The following is a 20,941-nucleotide window of genomic DNA, read 5'->3' as shown; positions in this document are numbered from 1 at the left end:
CTTTTTGGTTTGAAGAATGCCATAATCTTTCATGGAATCACTTTCTGGTTGCTGTGAAAATAAAAACTTGTTTTGGGCCAGCCAACTCGTTCATTGTTCTCTTGGTTCCTCCAAATTTTGAGCAGGTATATGCATTTTGGTCATTCAATTATGTAGTAAAATTCATGTCCTTCCAGTATCTTTTGTGCACATAAAAATGGTATTTTCATTATAAAATAAGTTTTTAAATATACTTACCTGGTAGTTACATATATATAGCTTTATCCCGCCGATTCGTCATACAAGACGGCAGAAATTCAAAATTGCGGCAATCGCCATAGATGGTCAGGTGGCCATACCTGAGCGCCCTCTACCAGGTACTTAGAACCATTCCCAATTGTCCTCAGAAATTCCATGCCCCTGTTCTCAGAGGGGAGGAGGAGGGACCTTTTATATATGTAACTACCAGGTAAGTATATTTAAAAACTTATTTTATAATGAAAATACCATTTTTAAATATCTAACTTCCCTGGTAGTTACATATATATAGCTGATTGACACCACTGGTGGTGGGTTAGAGAACCAAAACACCGTTGGGAATTCGTATAATTACTAAACACTAAATATTAGCTGTAAACATACTCTGGTTCTTACCTGATAAGGAAGCTGGCTTCATAATTATCCTGCCTCATTCGCCTGCATTCCTTGAGAGACCCAGCGACCCATCCAGGGGGCTGTAGAAAGTCTCTATGGGGCTGTCACACGGTCCTCAACCTTAACATGACTAGACCACCACCCTTGCTATCCTGGCATAGCCATGGACAAAGAGCTGACCACCTGACCCACTAAAAATCACTAAATAACACACTCCATAAAACCTAACTTAGACTTGCAACCCCAGACTGTGGAAGGTTGCAACAACCTTCACAGACAACCTGTGAGTTCAAATCAAGAAAAAGGCAAGGGTATAATACAAAAAAAAAAAAAAAAAAGGTTATAGGGTAGAGGCAGTAGTACCCTCTCCAACTATGGCGCCGGAGGCAACGACGGACCCAGGAACAGCAATCCTCATATTGGGTCTGTACTTCTTTCAGGTAACAATCTGCGAAGATAGATTTGCTTCGCTAAAAAGTCGCTTCAAAATCGATTTCATAGACCTGTTGTGTCTATAAGCCATCGGTTGCCACAGCTCTTACTTCGTGTGCTTTGACTTTGAGGATTGGAAAGCTTTTCTCACACATTCTTGGTGAGCTTCCCTTATTAAGTCCTTGATAAAGAACGCCAGTGCATTCTTTGATAAGGGTAACGAAGGTTTCTTCACTGAGCACCAGAGGTGATCTGTCTGACCTCTCATGTTTCTGGTCCTCTGTAGATAAAATTTTAGGGCCCTAACTGGACAAAGGCCTCTCTCTTTTTCCTGTCCTACTAAATGAGACAGCCCTGGTATGGAAAAAGATCTGGGCCATGGTTGAGAAGGGTTCTCGTTTTTAGCGAGAAAACCAAGTTGAAGTGAGCAGACTGCATTTTCCCATTGAAGCCTACTTTCTTGCTAAAGGCTTGTAGTTCCCTACCCTCTTGGCTGTAGCCAAAGCGACCAGGAAAAGGGCCTTCTTAGTGAGATCCTTCCATGAAGCCTTGTCGAGAGGTTCAAACCTATTCGAGGTTAAAATTTTAGGACTACGCCCAAATTCCAAGAGGGGTCGGGTTGTCCTTCCTCTTAACTGTCTCAAAAGACCTTATGAGATCCGTGAGGTCCTTGTCTCCCACACGTCAATATTTCTGTGACGGAAGACGGAAGCAAGCATGCTGCGGTATCCCTTGATGGTAGATACTGCTAGGTTTCCTTGGGTTTTCAAATGCAGAAGAAAATCTGCCAGTTGAGTTAGAGAGGTACTGGAAGAGGAAATGTTATTTTTCCTGCACCATTCCCTGAATACGCCCCACTTTGATTGGTACACCTTGAGTGTGGACGTTCTCCTCGCTCTCGATGGCTCTTGCAGCTTCCTTGAAAAACCCTTTCGCTCTTGCCAGTATTTCGATAGTCGAAAGGCAGTTAGGTTGAGAGCGAGGAGATTTTGATGGTATCTCTATATGTGGTGGCTGTCTGAGTAGATCGTTCCGACAAGGTAACGATCTGAGGGTGTCTACTAGCCACTCCATCACCTCCGTGATCCATGGTCTCATGGGCCAAAATGGAGCTATCAGGGTCATGCGGGCGTCGTTCGACTCTCTGAACTTCTTCATGACTCTGTCTAGGATCTTGAATGGAGGAAAAGCGTACATGTCTAGTCCCTCCCAATTCATGAGGAAGGCGTCCACTGCCACTGCTTCCTGGTCTGGGACTGGAGAGCAGTAGACTGGTAACCTCTTCGTTCTCTGTGTCGCAGAGGTCTATTGACGGTTCTCCCCACAGATGCCAAAGCCTGTTGCACACATCGTGATGTAAGGTCCATTCTGTCGTGAGAACCTGTCTTCCTCTGCTGAGAAGATCCGCTCTGACGTTCTTCTCTCCCTCTATGAAGCGGGTGATCAGAGTTAAGTTGTTCGTTTCTGCCCACAGCAGGAGATCTTTGGCTGCCTCATAAAGGGAAACCAAACGAGTGCCACCCTGTTTCCTGATGTAGGCCAACGCTGTGGTGTTGTCTGCGTTGACCTGTACAATCTTGTTCTGGACCTTCTCCTGAAAGTGGACTAGTGCAAGATGAATGGCCACCAGTTCCTTGACATTTATATGCCATTTCTTCTGATGGTTTTCCCATAGACCTGAGATCTCGCCCTTCCCCAGCGTTGCACCCCATCCCATGTCCGATCGTCTGAATACAACACTAGGTCGGGGTTCTTTTGTTGAAGTTCGAGGCCTAATTGAAGTTTTTTGGGGTCGTTCCACCAACTCAAATGTTTTTGATTCCCAGAGGATCGGAATCCACGTCTCCAGATTTTGGCCTCTTTTCCAATAGCTTGACAGATGGAACTGAAGTGGACGTAGATGTAGTCTTCCCAGGGAGACGAATTGTTCGATCGAGGAGAGGGTCCCCAGCAGACTCATCCACTCCCTCGCCGAACAGGTCCATCTCCCTAGAAAGAGCTTCACCTTTTCTAAGCAATCTAGAATGCGTTTCGGGGCTGGAAAAGCCCGAAAAACCACTGACTGAATCCTCATCCCCAGGTAGATGATGTCCTGTTTAGGCGTTAGCTGCGATTTGGCTAGATTTACTACCAGACCTAATTGTTGCGTCAAATTCATTGTAACTTGTAGATCCTCCAGACACTTTGCTTGCGATCTGGCTCTGATTAGCCAATCGTCCAGGTACATCGAAATCCGTATCCCTTTTAGATGTAACCAGTGAGCTACGTTCGATGCCACTCGAGAGAAAAAACGTAAGGAGCCATGCTTAGTCCAAAACAAAGTGCTCTGAACTGATAGGTTGTCCCAGATGCACAAACCTCAGATATTTTCTGTAGTTCGGGTGAATTGGTACGTGAAAATACGCGTCCTGTAGGTCTATCGAAACCATCCAGTCTTCCTGTCTGGTGCCTGCTAGGACTGACGCAGATGTCTCCATGGCAAACTTGACTTTGCTTACGTATTTGTTCAGTGGACTTACGCCCAGAACTGGTCTCCAACCCCCGAGTTCTTGGGTACCAGAAAAAGTCTGTTGTAAAACCCTCTGACGAGAGGTCCTTTACCTCTTCTATTGCTGCTTTTGATAGCATCTGGGTCACCTGTTCTTGAAGGGCTGCTGCTTTGCTCCCTGAGTAAGTAGCTGTCAACTCTAACCGTTCTTGTGAAAGAGGGGGCTTCCTTAGGAAGGGAATCTTGTATCCTTCCTTCAAAACTTCGACTGTCCATACGTCCGCTCCCCTTTGGCTCCACTCTTGCCAAAAGTGGGATAACCTGGCTCCCACTTGTGTCTGGAGGTTGTTGTGATCATTTCTTGGATTTGGGTTGCTGCTTGGGGTTCTTACGGTTGTCCTCCAGCAGCCATTCTCTGACTTCCTCTCGAAAGGGCTCTCCCACGAAAGGGCTGGACGCGTGAGAGGAGCTTCCTTGTCCTTCCTGGCTAAAAGTTTGCCGAAGGAACTTTCCTAGCAGTCCTTGTGATCAGATCTTGAGTTGATTGTTGCGCAAGGGCTGCTGATAAGTCCTTAACCAGCTCTGAAGGGAAGAGCTGTTTAGATAAGGAGCATACAACAGTTCAGATTTCTGAGCTAAAGTCACTCCAGAAGACACAAACGAACACAGCATAGCTCGTTTCTTGATAACACCTGCTGTGAAAAGGGCAGAAAGTTCGACCGACCCGTCCCTCACAGCTTTATCGAGACAGGCAATAAGGTGCATTTGCGTGTCATTCTTCTGATCTGAAACCTCTGCAAGAGCTGCAAGAGTCCAGTCCATCAAGCTGAAGACTTCAATAGTTCTGAAGACGCCTTTCAGCAAATGATCCAACTCCGAAGTGGACCACAGAACCTTGGCTTTTGTCATGGCTGTTCTCCGTGAAGAGTCAACGAGTCTGGAGAAGTCCCTTGGGAGGAGGCAGGAACTCCCAAACCGAGAGCTTCCCAGTCTCATACCACACGCTGGATCTAGAAGCCAATCTTGTCGGGGAAATGAAAAGTTGTCTTTCCTTGTTCCTTCTTCTTCAAAATCCAATCATTCAGTGTCGAAAAGGCTCTCTTCACTGATTTGGCCAACACTGTCTTCTTGAATGAGGAAGACTTCTGGGGTCTACCCATCAAATATTGCGAGGGAGGACTCCGAGGTACGGCCTGTTGAAAATCGTTAGGAAATAAGTCCGCCAAAAGAGTAAGAAGTCTTTTCAGACCAGCGGCATGAAGAGTTTCTTGAGTTTCCTCTTCCGAGATCTCTTCCAAAGGATCCGCTATTTCCGATGTCGAACGAGAGGGGGAAACGTGTGAATCGTGCTGCTTGCGTGTGTCACGCATGCGTCCAACTTGCTGCGAGGGAGCTTTGCAATCCTTGTTCCCTCCCGTCACTCGTGCGGCTTGTTGCGGGGAAGTGTCTATGAGCGCTGCAACTTGCCGCGAGTTTGCGTCTTGCTGGCTGTTAGCGTCTTGTTGTTCTGATTCTTGCCTTACCCTCTTCTTGGGTCTGTTGACGTCCTTAGATTCCTTCTTGTGTGTTCCTTCTCTTAGTCCTTGCGACTTGTAAGAGTCAAAAAGAGACGCAAGGGACTGCTGGACTTCCGACAAGAACTTTACTTGAGGTGCCACTTGCTGCTGGGAAACAACTGGAGATGGCACTGCACGAGCTTCCACAACTTCGGAGACTCTAGCTGGGATCTTTTGATGAAGAGGTGGTGACGCAGCTTGCGACACGTCCCCATTCTGGGGCGGGGAGAAGCGTGAACTGAAGTCATGTATACGTCTTCTTCCTCCGACGAGCTATGCGTCTTACGCCTTTGTTTAGGCGCAGAAACGCCGTCTTCTTCCGACAGGAATCTCTCTGAGAGCTCCATTTGCTGCAAAAGGGTTGTTGGAGCGGGAAGGGGACCTGCGTCTCTTGATAGGTCTAGATTCTTGTGATTGACGCCAACCACGTCTGGGTCTTGCGTCATCCGAGGAAGACGAACACGTCCTCATCTCGCCTTTCCTGCGGCGAGGGGAGCGTCCTGGGATGCGCGTCAACAGGATCGCCGAGGGGCGCCCGCTCGTTGTTCAACATCTCTCACCTCCCTTAGCCTGTCAACGTTCCTTCTCCCAGGGGTTGGGGAGCATGGAAGAGGTCTAGGGCTAGGAGCGTGACAGACACGAACGGACGCACCCTCCACTGCACTAACACTGTCACCGAACTTTTGTTGCAAACTATGCACTGCCCCCCACATCACTTCCCTATCTGAAGAAAGGGATTGCACAGAAACTCCTATGGCCGAAATAGCAGCCATTATATCCTTTAATGACGGATTACTTACTCCCGACTCCACAGGAGGATCGGGTACTATAACCTTAGGGTTAGGATCAGGAATATTAGTATCAGACAAGTTAGAAAGGACTTGACTATCAGAAGACCTAGCTGAGAGGACACTGGAAGATCTAGCTCTCCTAATTCTGTCCTTTTCCAATCGCCTCACATAGCGATCATACTCTCTCCACTCTTTCTCGGACAAACTTTCACACTCCTTGCATCTATCATCAAGTGCACACACATGATCTCTGCATTTCTTACAAACTGTGTGGGGATCAAGAGCAGCCTTGGGAAGCCGGTTCTTGCATCCACTAACACACATTCTAACAACAGGGTCAGCCATCTTGAAAAGCAAGTACAAAGAACAATTGTAACAGTCAAAAACCAACCAAATAGGCTAACAATGAGAAACGAAAAATCCAGGAAGATCCAAAATCAGCGAAAGCCATCAACTAAAACCAAACAAGTAATGGGTACTTCACCAATTGTAGTAAAGCAAACCAAAGTAGAGCGAATTTCCAACGTGTTGATAGAACGACAGCAGGGAATTTCTGAGGACAATTGGGAATGGTTCTAAGTACCTGGTAGAGGGCGCTCAGGTATGGCCACCTGACCATCTATCGGCGATTGCCGCTGAATTTTGAATTTCTGCCGTATGCGACTTAATCGGCGGGATAAAGCTATATATATGTAACTACCAGGGAAGTTAGATATTTAAAAGCAGGTTTTTCTTTCAAAACAAGTCAAGTATTCTTGATCCTGTATTATTGCCTTGTTTTGAGTATATTCCAGTTACAGCAGTTATAGCCTTGCAGAAATTAAAATTGTACATGCATTGATATTTACGGTGTAGAATTTTATTACAAGGATTTGCAGAATCCAGTGTATCCTACAGATATTCTGAAATTTACTAGGTAAATTCTGCAGTTCTGAAGTACAGAAAACCTCCTCTAGACCAAAGCATCCATTATTTGTGCCTTTTGTGGAAGTGTGTTGTTGACAAGTAGTCCATCTAAATATATTTTCAGTAACATATAAGATTTTTTTTTTAGTACTGCATCATTGCCAACACTATTGACAAAAATTTCATTTTATGCAGGTAACAAAATTGTCAAGTATGAAAGACTGGCATATAGCCTAAACAATACACTATCCAAGAGCAACTCGCTTAGCTCATAATGTAGAGAATTCCATATATAATAATTTAATTGCCTATCTAAGTATTTTCAATATTTATTCAATTTAAAATATCACTTAGATATACATACATATATAATATATATATATATATATATATATATATATATATATATATATATATATATATATATATATATATATATATATATATATATGTATAGATATATATGTACAGTATATAGTATATATATGTATGAGTATATATATGTATATATATATATATATATATATATTATATATATATATATATATATATATATATATACAGTAAACCCCCATATTCGCGGTCTCACGATTTGCAGACTCACCTATACGCACATTTCTCTATGGAACATAATTACGCATTATTCGCTGAAAATTTGCCCATTCACAGTATTTTTCAGAGAAATATTTACTAATTACTGTATTTTCATCTCATTTTCATGACTAAATGCACTTTTTGTGATAAAACTATTAAAATACTCAGGTAATGCTCGATTTATGATAATTCACCTTATGATAATTCGATTTTGCAATGGGGTAAGCAATTAATACCGATACAACAATATTTATAAAATATTTTTAAATTTCCTGCAGGCAGCATCATAATCAGGCAGTGAAAGAGACCAAATTACAATAGACAACTTTTCCTCCATCTCTTTATCCCATCTAGTTAAAAAAGTAAAAGAGAATGACAAAAGTATTGTTAGTAACGTTACACTCTTGCATAAATGCGTACAGCCATAAACAACCGACTGAGAAACTGTTGTTTTGCTTATAACCGAATCGGATATCAACAGCCGTTTACCTGGTATTTCAACCATCGTGCAGTAATAAACTAAACAATTACAGTAGGTTATAGCACAAATGACGTTAAGTAAAATAGGACAGATATATTTTTACATTATGCCCTTATTCGATATGGATAAAAGATCAAGGAAATATACTACTAAATTTAAGCTGCAAATTGTAGCTGAAGCTGAGAAAACAATGTTCAAGCTGCTAATGACTATACTGTAAATTATCATGCATCAGCAACATGGATGAAACTCAGCCGTAATTACAATTGGAGAGAAAGTATTTTAATCAAACCTACTGGGCATGAGAGACCACATTACTGCCATTTTTACACCAATAACAATAAATACGTAAAGCTCATATTATGATCAAGTAAAAATAGCGAACGGAATCTTGAATATTTTTACACAAAACAAATGTCCCCAAATGGCCATCTTCATTTATTATTAACGAAAATAATAGATAAATTAATTTCACAATGAGACGTATTTAACTTACATTTTGACTTAAAATCACTTCGTTTAACAAAAAATAACCTTGCCCCATATAAATAAAGTATCTAGAGATTCATTTGTGCTAACTAGAAGCAAGAAAAGCACTCTGAACTGAATTAAATACAGAGAAATAAACACCACATTAACGATTTCCAAACCAAAACATTGATCGCAATTTATAATACAAAAGCAATATAAGAATATATACAATATTATTGGATACAGTGAATTAAGCATAACATCTTAAAAGATCCATGGAAAAGATGCATATTCCTAATGTTGATGTTTGTATAATACAATATGTGAATATAGAGTACAGCATAATGCTGGCTACACTGCTGTGTATGTATACAATATATCACAGTGTAGGCTAAGCTAATTGTGATAGGTAACTGGAATAGGATAAAATTATTAATGGGAAGTATCACACATAACAACTGAGACAGGCAAAAAAGAAATCAAGGTGCAGCAGACAAAAGCTACATCTGCACATGATGCTGTTCCCAGAGTTCCCCTGCCCATAAAGGGTATGCGGTAGTAGCTGAAGTGGCTTTGCATTGTTGCCTCAGGCCCCTACTAACCTGATCTGTCACCATCTAACTTACACTTGTTTCCTACTCTCAATCCCAATGGTATGGTCACCATCTGAGAAGCAATAATAGTCATCCATGCTGTAACATAACATAACTTGAACAATGAAAGCATCTCCCAAGATGCTTTCTAGGTGGGCCCAAAATCATTTTCAATGAACCCTGTAAAAGTTCTTCCTAAGCAATGATTTCCTAAAATGACACAAACAAAAAACTAAACAATTCAAGACTTACCACTAAATTTTCCAGAGCACAATCCCACAAGTTCATCACTTTCCTGAGAATTTTCGAAACCTGTAAAGTCTAGCTTCAACTTTACTGAAGCGTTGTTACTGTCTATCTGAGATTCCTCAGAGAACTGGGAGTCTTTTAAGGGTGTTAAATGTAGGTTTACTGGACATGGTGAGGGTTGAGCAGAAGTATTTGCCAAGGAAGTGTCAAACAAATCTTGAGTATTTTCTATTGGCAAACTCAGGTCACACTCCTTCTGCAAAGATATTTAAATGTAATATTTACTCATTAATATATGTATAGAAAATTTTCATTTATAAAACTTTTTGTTTATTTTTATTAATTGTAAATGATTGTTTGTTGTAATAACTATATCAATATAGATTTTTTTATACAGACTGTAGCCCATCCCAGCAGCATCCTTGTAGAGGTTGATGTTTATATTGCATAAAAAAGTGGCTGCTGTCTACCTCTGTCTACTGGTGTTCCAACTCGGAAACTTATTTGTGTTCAGGAAGGCTGCTGAATTGTACTAATTATGGTGGTTTCCATGAATAAACAGCAAAAAACAATAATGCAGACTTGTCATCAGACTGCTTTCTATTTTTGTAGTTTTTGTTTATAAAGCAAAACCGGGAGTTCTGCCCAAGAAGTGGAGTGTTTCATCCCAAAATTTATTCTCTGTTGAACAATGATATTCTCCAGTGATTTTGAAAAAGCTGGTATAAGCAATAACTTTAATTGTTATGAACAAAGAAAATATCAGCATAAAAATTAGTTTAATAAGTTAAGGATTAGAAGACTTCTAAAATATACCTGAGTTTTTAGGGTTAAGTACTAGATTTAAGGATTAGTTGTATGCTTGAGGGAATTTGACTAATCATAGGACAGGCTGTTGACAAATCATTTCCTTAATTCAGATTTTATACAAGCTAGGAAATTTAAGGACAAAAAGTGTTTATGTTTTGTCTTGTAACCTGTATATGGAAGAAATAGAATGCGTAGATTATGCCAGACTGGTTTAATGCATAAATGGCAATCATAATTCTGGGGTAAATTGCACATTCAGTGCATACAGTGCATACTGTTGGGTAATGATAGAAGTTCTATGACATATGTGTTGTACTAAAAATAAAAACAAAAACAGACTTCAAGGAAAAATGTAAATAACAAGGAACTAACAAATGTAAAGTGCAGATGCACTGCACTCACATGTGCATTTCCATTACAAACTGATTGGTAACCTGGTCATTGCACATTTACAGCATTCATTACACAAGTATTACATTACATACAATAAAAAAAAAAAGCCTTTGGACATCTTGTGTTTTGTGATACAGTAATGAAGTTCTTAACAGACACTTTCCCAGCCTGTGTAATATTCTTCGTTTACTTATCATAAAAAAACAAGAAGAATAACTTGTTTCTTTGGATTCTATACAATTTTTGTTAAGGAACCGTCAAACAACCTAGAGTAGCATAACCTAGGCTACTCTATTATTATCCACTTTTTTAACTTTGGCTGTATTAACACCCATCCCCCTTGGATGTATTAATAAAGCTAATCAAGTAGCTACTGCATACAACAAACACACCATGAACAAGAGATCCAATATAGGGAAAAATCCTAAGACATTTCCAACTCATTTGAAAACTAAAAATTACTTACAGCTGGGTCAAACAAGCTTGACTTTGACCTAGTTAGGGGAGTCAGAAATCCTGGGTCATTATCAGTTTCACTATGCTGTTCATTATATCCAAGTTTAAGTCCACCTCCAGGCTGATGAGCAGGAATAACAGATCCAAACAACTCAAAACTAGAGTCCATAGAGTCCTTATCACCACTTTCACCTGTAAGCATATAGACAGTAAAATACAGTTTCAAAACAACATACCAAACAATGTCATCTATGATCATAAAAAAATGTGCACTACTATAGTGAAAAACATTGAGTTCAACGCACTACTTTACAGCACAGTCACAATGATCCGGACCACCATACAAAATACAGTCAATCATTCCAGTAACCTACAATCCTGAATTAAGTTCAGAATAAATATCACAAAGCCTACATGCTCCATGCTGATGGAAGTAAATGAGTTACCTTTCCTTACAGATTGTGTGGCAAATAAATCAGCAATCGAAAGAACACTAGAATTAGCAGCTAAATCTGTCAAAAAAAGATTACTTTAACAAAAATTGTTCAAAGTTAAAGAGCGTAAACTTATAAGCAAATTTAGATATTATGAATGTTACAAGTTCTACAAAAATAAAAATTTAAAGAATTACCTTTTTTTAATGATGGTGTGGTAAACAAATCAGCATTTGACAGGGTACTTGAATCACGTGGCATTTCTGTTACACAACGAGTTGATTTAATATCCTGGGTATCATCCCACTGCAACCTAAGCTGTTCATCACCCTGGCTTTCATCTCTGCCAGTGCTCTCCTCTTCCAGGTTTGGAAGTGCAACAGTATCATTGCTATCTTCATTCTCTTGATCAGAATAGCTGGAAATAAGTGAGTCACATGACTTTCTCGTGTAAACCTTGGGTCCCATAAGCTCTATTCTAGTTACCTCAGTATACCAAAAATACTCAGTCAATAAGGACTCTTACATGCTAGCAAATGTTCCATTAATTACAGCTAAGAGTTATGACTGGAATGTTACTGATTCTTGAAGTCTGTAATTAAAATCTGCCATTAAAATATAAAAACTGTATAGCATATAAGTATGTACATTGTACACAAAGTAAAGAAAAGACTAAGCATTCAATTTCCAAACCACTGAGTCACAATTCTATATCCTAACAGGACTGGAATAAATAATCTTAAATGAAAATCAGAGCAAAGTAAAGTTCAAGTTGGACAGTTGAATGAGGAAGGAGTAAAGGGAACATATAAAAAGTAGCAGGTAGAATAAAATGCAGCTGATGAGCAAACTGGCACTACAATGAAGCTGTCCCCAGTATTTGTGGAAGACTGTGGCTCACAATAAAAATAAAAAATCTACAAATCTCCTGCCTAAAGTTCTAACACCACAAAGTGTACTGTTGGCCAAAAACTTGACCAATATCTATTTATAATAAATGGTTGATTATTTATCATATAATGTATAACAGCTAGTACAGCACAAATCCTTTATAGTGCATAGCACAGTACAGTACTAACAATGTAAAGTGTAACAGAATACACAGTGTCTGTTCTATGCTACTACAGTATACAGTTTATTATTTGCACCATACATAATTTATCAAATTTATAAAACAATACCAATTGAAGAAAACAATATTGTTGTCTTGAAAACACCACTCAACTTATGTAAGGATATACTAATTCAGGTACACTCCCATACCACCTAAGTCTTTTAAATAATGACTAAGATATTGAATGACAATTGGAAATGAAAAAGATGACAAAAAATAAGCTGCTGCAGTTCTTACTGTGCTGCAATAGCGTAATACCTAACCTACATCATTAACTTGCTCCTAGAAACTTAAGTCAAAAAACTACTTAAGTCAAATAAGGACTTAAAATTTAGAATGACCTAGAGACTCTCGAATTCACTATCAAGAATGTCTTAACAATATTTTTTCACATTTATACTCTTTTAAGTAGTTTTATCCTCTGTATCTAACACAGGCGATCCTCGACCTACAACATGGTTCCCATAAATGATTAAATAATTCTTTTTGACGTTTGCATCATAAATACGAACTTCACGAGGGAACTAGTTTGTTGAGAGCAGCGGAAAAATATGGCATCGCCCAGCATTGCACTGAGGCTGGCATTTGTTTACATTGTGCATGTATGCAGTTTGGCTTCCTTGGACTCTGTGTGTGTGTGTTTTTTTTTTTTTTTTACTTTGTACCCTTTACCATGCCTCCCAAGCATAAAGGTGACTCTTCTGATGGCAGTGTTTGTACGCAAAGGAAAGCCATCACTATAGAAGTGAAATTAGACAATGAAGTGCTCACAAAGTGGCAAAAACACCTAGGGACATTCTTGCACTAGGCCTAAGCCATTCAGCTGTGGCCACAATTATTAAAGACAAAGATCGAATACTTGAACATGTGAAAGGATCGGCTCTCGCTGTGATTACAAAGCAGCGTTGTGGTCTCATGATTGAGAAGAAAAGTTTATTAGTGCTTTGGCTGGAGGACCAGCACCAGTGCATATTCCACCGAGCCTTATGCCAATTCAGGCAAAGGCTAAACGGTTGTTTGAGGCCTGACAATGTGAAAGAGGAGAAGGAAGGAAAAGTGAAGAGTTTCTAGCCAGTACGGGTTAATTTTTGCGCTTTAAAGCTAGTAATAATTACCATAATCTTAAGGTGCAAGGTGAAGCTGCTAGTGCTAATGTACACGCAGCCAGTGGTTTTCCTGTTACATTGGCTGAGATCATTAGAGAAGGGGGTTACTCTGCTGAGCAAGTGTTTAATGTGGATGAGACAGGGTTGTTTTGGAAGCGTATGCCTGATAATATGTATATTACCAACGAGGATAAGACAGCACAGGGCCATAAAGTGAGCAAGGAAAGGCTTACTTTGCTTCTTGGAGGTAATGCTTCTGGGAACTACAAACTGAGGCCCTTGCTGGTGTACCCAGCAGAAAATACTAGGGCACTCAAGGTTAATTTGGAAGGGTCAGCTACCTATTATCTGAAAGTCAAACAAGAAGGCATGGATGACACGATAAATTTTTGGGGACTGGTTCAGCAATCATTTTGTGCCAGAGGTGGAGTGGTACTGTACTTCCAAAGCTTTACTGTTTAAAGCATTACTGCTCCTTGACAATGCCTCTGTTCACCCTGCTAATTTGGATGACCTCCATACTAATGTTAAGGTGGTTTACATTCCACCTAATACCCCTGCCCTATTACAGCCTATGGATCAAGGTGTCACTGCATCTTTCAAGGACTACTACCTCTGAAGGGCAAATGTTATGGCTCTCAGGGTCCTGACAGGAACCAGGGACTCTGAAGGATTTCTGGAAGCCTTACAATATTCTTAATACTGTCAACAACATTGCAGATTCTTGGGATGAAGCTAAGCAAACTTGAATGGTGTCTGGAAGAAAGTGTGTCCCTAGTTTGTGAATGATTTTCATGGTTTTGAGCAGATAATTGAGGCTAATCACCAAAAATGTTGTTGCCATGGGTGAACAGCTTAATTTGGACTTGGAGGCTAATGATGCCACAGAACTCCTGACCTCCTGTGGAAAGGAGCTATCAGCCAAGGACCTCAATCAGCTGGAGGAGCAGATGATAGAAGAAGAACCAGCAATCCAGAGCCCAAGAAATTTATGTCAAAGGGGTTAGAAGGTTTTGCCTTGATAAGAGGAAGACTTGGCCAAGCTTGAGGCTGAGGACCCCAACATGGCTAGATACACTAAGGTAGCTAGAGGTCATGGATTCCCTGTGTTGTTACAAAGAAATATGGGAGGAGATGAAGAGAGCATTGATTCAGCCTAGCCTCACACATTTTTTTCAAGAAAGTTAAGAGGCATGCAACAGTTACTGTAGCCTCTATCTCAGGTGCCTCTCCAGACTCATTTGTCCCAGCATCTCCAATGTTTGTAGGTTGTCCTGCCTCTGCCCCAGTATCTCCAACAACTGCAAGTTCTCCTGCCTATTCAGCTTCATCTTCCTAATAAGCCTGTCTCCCATCCTTGCAACACCCCCTCCAGTGTGCAAGCCAACCATAGGAATAAAGGTAAGGAATTGCTTGTTTTTTTAGTTTCATTTCATTATTTACATTATTCACATTACTGTATTTTACACTTATGTCCATGTATTTTTCTTAGTCCATATATGTCATAGAAATGTTTTGATATCCTAGATTATGACTTTATTACTGAGTTACTAAGGTGGGTGATGTAGGTGCTTATTTAGGTGTTCTGACTTACGTCAGAAATCTGGTTACGAACATACCTCGGTCATAACCCAAGACCTGTATAGTACTGGCAGGAATATTATCTTATATATTTTAACATCAAAATTTGTCAAAATAATTTGTATTTTTCCTAGATATACAAACAAAAGCCTCTTACTGTTGGGGTGTCCTTCACCTCAACCCAGAATGGTTGTTGAACTTTGTAACACAGTGGTTAATGGGGGTGAGCAGGGAATACTTCTCACTCACCTGTCAACACTTGTTACTTTTCCTTCAGCTGCAGGGACCTAGCAGGGCAGCTGAGGTGGGTTTAAGCATATAAAATGCTCTGGTTTGTACATCTAAGAAAAATACAAATTACTTATACAATTTGGTATATGTTCCTACATAAACACAAACCATTCCCTTTTAAAGAGGAGGCTTACCCATTAGGTGGAACGTAGTTCCTGTCAACTGACTGGAGTTCAACACCACTTGGAAAAGTCATACTCCAGGTTGCAAATGCAATCATGGGATGTCATGATACCTGTAACCTCCTACTGGTCTAATGAAATGCCTGACCACTAAGTATATCTATTTTATGCATTTATGACCAACAATCCTTTAGTTTTTGTTAATGTCTAGCACATGAGTCATCTGAAGGTTTACGTGAATGGCTGCAGCAAAATTAAAAAATTTTTTTTATCTAATTACTGATAAAAATCCTAAAACTGATCAAATCAGTGAGCCTACAGCCCATGAAATTTGATGGTAAACTGTACATGCAAGGTACACCTCCAGTGCAGCTTCTCTACTGAATGCTTCCATCAAGTACCTGTATAAATATGACAAATTTTTTAAAAGTAAAATTTTCATTTTTCCTAGGTATGCAAACCAAACCTTTTATCTATGGAGTATATTACAGCACTTCTGCTGAACCAGCTGTGACCTGGATAACAAAGACAGTTATGCAACTATGCCAAAAAGGAATTGTACACCCATGTTATAATCTCAAAAACCCATGAGATTGTATTTCTCAGTACCTTCTTGGAGTGGCCAATGCTAATGAAAAGATGTCTGCACTCCAGTCTGAGGGGTTTTGTCCTTTTCAAGTAGCATTTAAGGGTGTGGCATGGGCACAGCCACATCTCCTCTGGGTCTCTGCCAACAAAGTCCTGGAGAGAGGGAACAAAAATATCCTCAAATCTAACATCCAGAACCAAAGTATTCTGGGTTATAGCCACAAACTGTGAAACAAAAAGCGAATGAGAAAGATCCCAAACTTTCTGATTGCAGGCAGTCCCTGATTATCGGCGGGGGTTCTGTCCCCGATGGCGTGACGGTAACCGAAAATCGCCAATAACCAGAAATTGATGAATATCAGCGCTTATTGGTGCCAATAAGCGGGGAACGGCACCTCTGTTAGGTGGGTATCAGCGCATATCCATGCTGAAAATCCAGTTATTGTCACCGAAAATCCAGTTACAGTACAGGCAGTCTCCGGTTATCGGCAGCCTCGGTTACCAGCAATCCGGTTTTACGGCGACTGTCTAGTGACGACGATAACCAGATTTTCGTCGCTGATAACCGGTTATCGGCGCTGATCGCCTCTTATCAGTGGCGCTGATCACCAATTATCAGTGCCGCTAGCCAGGGATCGGTGCTATTATCGCCGATTTTCGGTTAGCGGCGATTTTCAGTTGTCGTCACATCGTCGGGAATGGAACCCCGCCAATAACCGGGGACTGCATGTAATACCCCCAAACTTGCGCCATTCAAGTTGGGCGAATTCACAGACACATGAACTTTTCATTGTAACCTAACTAATTGTCATATACGAGTTTTTCACAGACACAAGAGCATTTGCAAATCCTGAGAAACCCTGCAAAAGTTGTCAGGTTCAAGAAATGTCAAAAGTGAAAGACGGATCCTTTATTATTCTCGACAGGTGTTTATAATACAGAAAGCGGATGGAAAGGTAGCGGGATACCTGAGGCCCCCTGCTGCGTCCATACGAAGGTTGTGTTTGTTAACAGGCAAAAAAAAAAAAAACATATATAATGCATTACAGAATGTAAAAGGCAAGTATATAATATCGGCAGACAGGCCGTACAATGATGCATACAATGAGATAAATATATGATGTGATTAATGTACATATGAAGAGAGAAACATAAGAAAAGAGAGGCGATTTGACGCCCTTACAAATACTCCCCACAAAAAGACAATGATTAGGAGCAATTATTGGATGAAAATAACTTCAATCACGCAGACACTGATCCTGGAGAACTGTGGGCGTGGGGTGAACCGACATCTGGGGTTACTTTGATGTGTTTTCTTCCTGTGCCAGCCCGGACCCTGCTTTGGTGGGGGAGAGGGTGTGTCTGTGGGGAGGTACTGACAGGGAACTCTAGGGCACCTGCCTTCTTCCTCGCGTACTTTGCTGTCCAACAGGAATGCCGGCTTCAGCCTGTCGATGGTGATCCAGTCTTCTTGCACGTGGATGTCGAGGAGGTACACTTTGGCAGCCCGCCTGATGACTTGGTGGGGGACCCTGTAGGGCCTGGTTAAGGGCAGCCAACAGGCGTCCACCCTGACGAAGATGTAGGCACAGGAGTGTAAGGTGGTGGTTGTCGGTGAAAGTCTTATGGCTGGGCGCTAACTTCTGTGCGAGTTCCCTCAACCTCGGGAGGGGGTGTCAGCGGCGTCAGCCGACGGCGGGAAGAATTCTCCAGGGACTGCCAGTGTCTCCCCGTAGACTTTCTCAGCAGGGGAGGCATCGCCATTTGCCTTCGGTGCGGTGCAGAGACCCAGCAGGACCCAGGGCAGCTGTTCCTTCCACCTATCGTCGGCGCAACGTGCCATAAGAGCTGCTTTAAGAGAGTGGTGCGCCCTCTCGACCATTCCATTTGCTGCAAGGTTGTAGGCCATTGTGCTGTGTAGAGTTGTACCCAACAAGGGTGCTGAGGAGACCCAGAACTCTGACAGGAAGGCTGGACCCCTGTCCATAGTGATGCTGTCTGGCACCCCAAAACAGCTGATCCAACTGGAGAGGAGGGCCTCTGCGCATGACACTGTTGATGCCTCCTCCATGGGGGTTGCCTCGGGCCAACAGGTGAAGCGGTCTATGATTGTCAGGAGTTATCTGGCTCCTCCCGATTACAGAAGGGGCCCGACGATATCGATGTGGATGTGGCCAAAACGCCGACGAGGCTGAGGGAAGTCGCCAACCCCAGACTCTGTGTGCCAGGACGTTTTGCTCACCTTGCACAGGATGCGGCTCCTTGCCCACTGGCGAACGTCCTAAACTTTGCACTGTAGTTAGTCTGCTAAAGGCTCTCTGATGGTAGGCTGCAGTCGTATTTAGTCCGTTAATGGCTGGGCCAATACTGCGCAGCCTGTCCCTTTTCCAGGGTCACTAGTGTGAGGTTCAAGAAATGTCAGAAGTGAAAGACTGATCCTTTGTTATTCTCAACAGGTGTTCATAATACAGAAAGCAAACGGAAAGGTAGCCGGCGACCTGAGGGCTCCCGCTGCGTCCATACGAAGGTTGTGTTTGTTAACAGGCAAAACAAGACATATATAATGCGTTACAGAACATGTAAAAGGCAAGTATATACATCGGCGGACAGGCCGTACAATGATGCACACAAGATACATAAAGAATCTGAAATATCAACAAGTAATATATATGACGAGATTAATGTACGTATGAAGAGAGAAACATAAGAAAGGAGAGGCGATTTGATGTCTAAGTTTAATTTTTTATGTAATTTATAAGTTTTCAAACTTTATGTGTAAATTATATAACATTAAATAATAAAAATAACAATTTCTCTCTCTCTCTCTCTATCTCTTACTGAGATGAGATGCATGTTATTATTAGTTTTGTACAATAAATTATTTATCTAACAATAAGTACTAACTTTCAAATATTAATAAGATTAAATAATAATAATAATAATAATAATAATATTTTGTTAAAGAGAACAGCAGCATCAGTGGAATTGATTTTAAATATGGTCTTCTCAATTCTTCTTATTATTTTCTTCTCGTCAGGGCCGATATTTGCTAATAACTGGCCGATGTTCATGGTCTCGATAAGGAATTGGTTTTTTGAAATACTAATTTTATTCCATAAACGAAATGGAAGTTAAAAGTGGTGTTTGATCGCCGTAGTTTCAGGAAATCAGGATTTGTCATATTCTCATGTAGAATCTCCGTCGTTGTTCTAAGGGTGTAGCAAAATACCTAAGTTTCCAACCGTATCATTGGTTCATTCTCGAGGAAGGGTGGGCTTGTTCTGGTTGGAATAGGGTTGTCAGACAGCATTCATAGTGTCCTGGGTGTCCGGTGCTGTGAGGGCTGAATTTTCACTGGATGATTCAAGGGATTAAGCCCCTGGGGCCAAACCATCTCCCAGAGGTCGATGCTCACACTGGTCTCTGCATGCGTACGTTGGAGATTGGGAGGGTAGTACTGTATAGGGAAGGTCACTGTCGGTAGATGGGGGCACCACCTGGCTGGTTCATTCATCTGGCTCTAGGGTGCTGGCGGGTGGTGCCCTACGTGCCACCGTCAGGAGGAGGGACGTCTCTTGCGTGGTGTTGAGGCTAGGTCTCTCCTTTCCGGTGTGTAGGGCCTCCAGGAGGTGGAGGCGGCAGTGGTCTGTCGCCTTATCAATAATTCTGATATTAGGAATTATGTCCTTTCGGGTTATCCTAATACAGGCAGTCCCCGGTTATCGGCAGGGTTCCGTTCCCGACAGCATGACGACAACTGAAAATCGCCGCTAACCGAAAATCGGCGATAATAGCACTGATCCCCGGTTAGCGACGCCAATAACCGGTTAGTGACGCCGATAACTAGTGATCAGCGCCGATAACCGGTTATCAGCGATGAAAATCTGGTTATCGTCGTCGCTAGACAAGCGCTGTAAAACCAGATCGCCAGTAACCAAGGCTGCCGATAACCGGGGACTGCCTGTACTGTGAATATTCTTGCCGTGATTATGGATGGCACCTTCCTGAGCATGGCTGGAGATCCTCTTGGAAAATCTCATCGTGGTCATCCTAGTATAGGCACTGGGGCATTCCCGAACAAGGCATTTGTATTGGTAGACCACGTTGGTTTTCTTCAGGGGGTCCTGTGCTGCGGGGGCCAGGTTGTTTTTCATGATCAGGCCACTGGTCTTCTTGCTTTTGTAATAAATTACTAATTTAACCTTTTTTGCAGGATGTATGGGTGACGTTTCCTCCTATGATACTGTGAAGAGCTCGCTCGTCCTCTTGGTATTTCCTGTGAAATACTCCCTTGTAAAAGAGAGTGATGTCTTCAAGGGCGGAGGGGCGAGGATCCTGCTGGTACCATTTGCCAATACTCCTTTGTATGCATTTTGTGATGTCCCGGTTGGAATACCCACTGTTAATTAAAACCTGGGCAACACGTTCTAATTCGGTATGTGTCCTTCCAAGAGGATCAGTGTGAGAGAGCTATCCTGATGAAGGCACTGATAGCAGTGCGCTTGTATCTCTCTGGACACTCGCCCTCACCATTCAGGCACATGCCCTGGTTCGTGGGTTTTGTATAAACTTGTGTTACCAAGTGCCCCTCTTGTTGCTCTACAAGGACATCAAGGAAGGGGAGGTGACAATCACAGCAATGTTTAAAGGTAAAGCTAAGGCTACTGTGGCCGTGGAAGGCCTGTCACAGGTGTTCTATTTCTTCCACCGTGCTGGTGCTTATGAAGGTGTCATCAATATACCGGACATATATCGACAGTTTCTCAATGGCGTTTAACAGCACCCATGTAGAAATTCGCGAAAGTACTCCGAGGGGGAGAACCCATCGCTACACCATCTTTTTGTATGTACA

General features: G+C 41.7%; 1 protein-coding gene across 10 annotated transcripts in view; it reads right to left on the bottom strand.

Annotated features, from left to right (window-relative positions):
* The window catches only part of LOC136838612 (claspin-like), a 134,383-nt gene that overhangs the window by 45,638 nt on the left and 67,804 nt on the right, over positions 1–20,941 (bottom strand). For 5 of the 10 annotated variants that reach the window (XM_067103865.1, XM_067103863.1, XM_067103867.1 and 2 more), the window contains exons 10-13: positions 11,485–11,705; positions 11,300–11,365; positions 10,864–11,045; positions 9,198–9,450 (exon numbers count right to left, since the gene is read on the bottom strand). In XM_067103865.1, coding sequence (XP_066959966.1) covers positions 9,198–9,450; positions 10,864–11,045; positions 11,300–11,365; positions 11,485–11,705 — 722 coding nt within the window. The remainder of the gene's footprint in view (positions 1–9,197; positions 9,451–10,863; positions 11,046–11,299; positions 11,366–11,484; positions 11,706–20,941) is intronic. The other 5 variants (XM_067103871.1, XM_067103869.1, XM_067103872.1 and 2 more) reach the window with 1 other exon arrangement.

This window comes from Macrobrachium rosenbergii, chromosome 5 (assembly GCF_040412425.1).
Source record: "Macrobrachium rosenbergii isolate ZJJX-2024 chromosome 5, ASM4041242v1, whole genome shotgun sequence".
Taxonomy (NCBI): Eukaryota; Metazoa; Arthropoda; class Malacostraca; order Decapoda; family Palaemonidae; genus Macrobrachium; species Macrobrachium rosenbergii.
The sequence above is the reverse complement of the archived record's forward strand: the minus strand, read 5'-3'. Positions and strand labels throughout refer to the sequence as shown.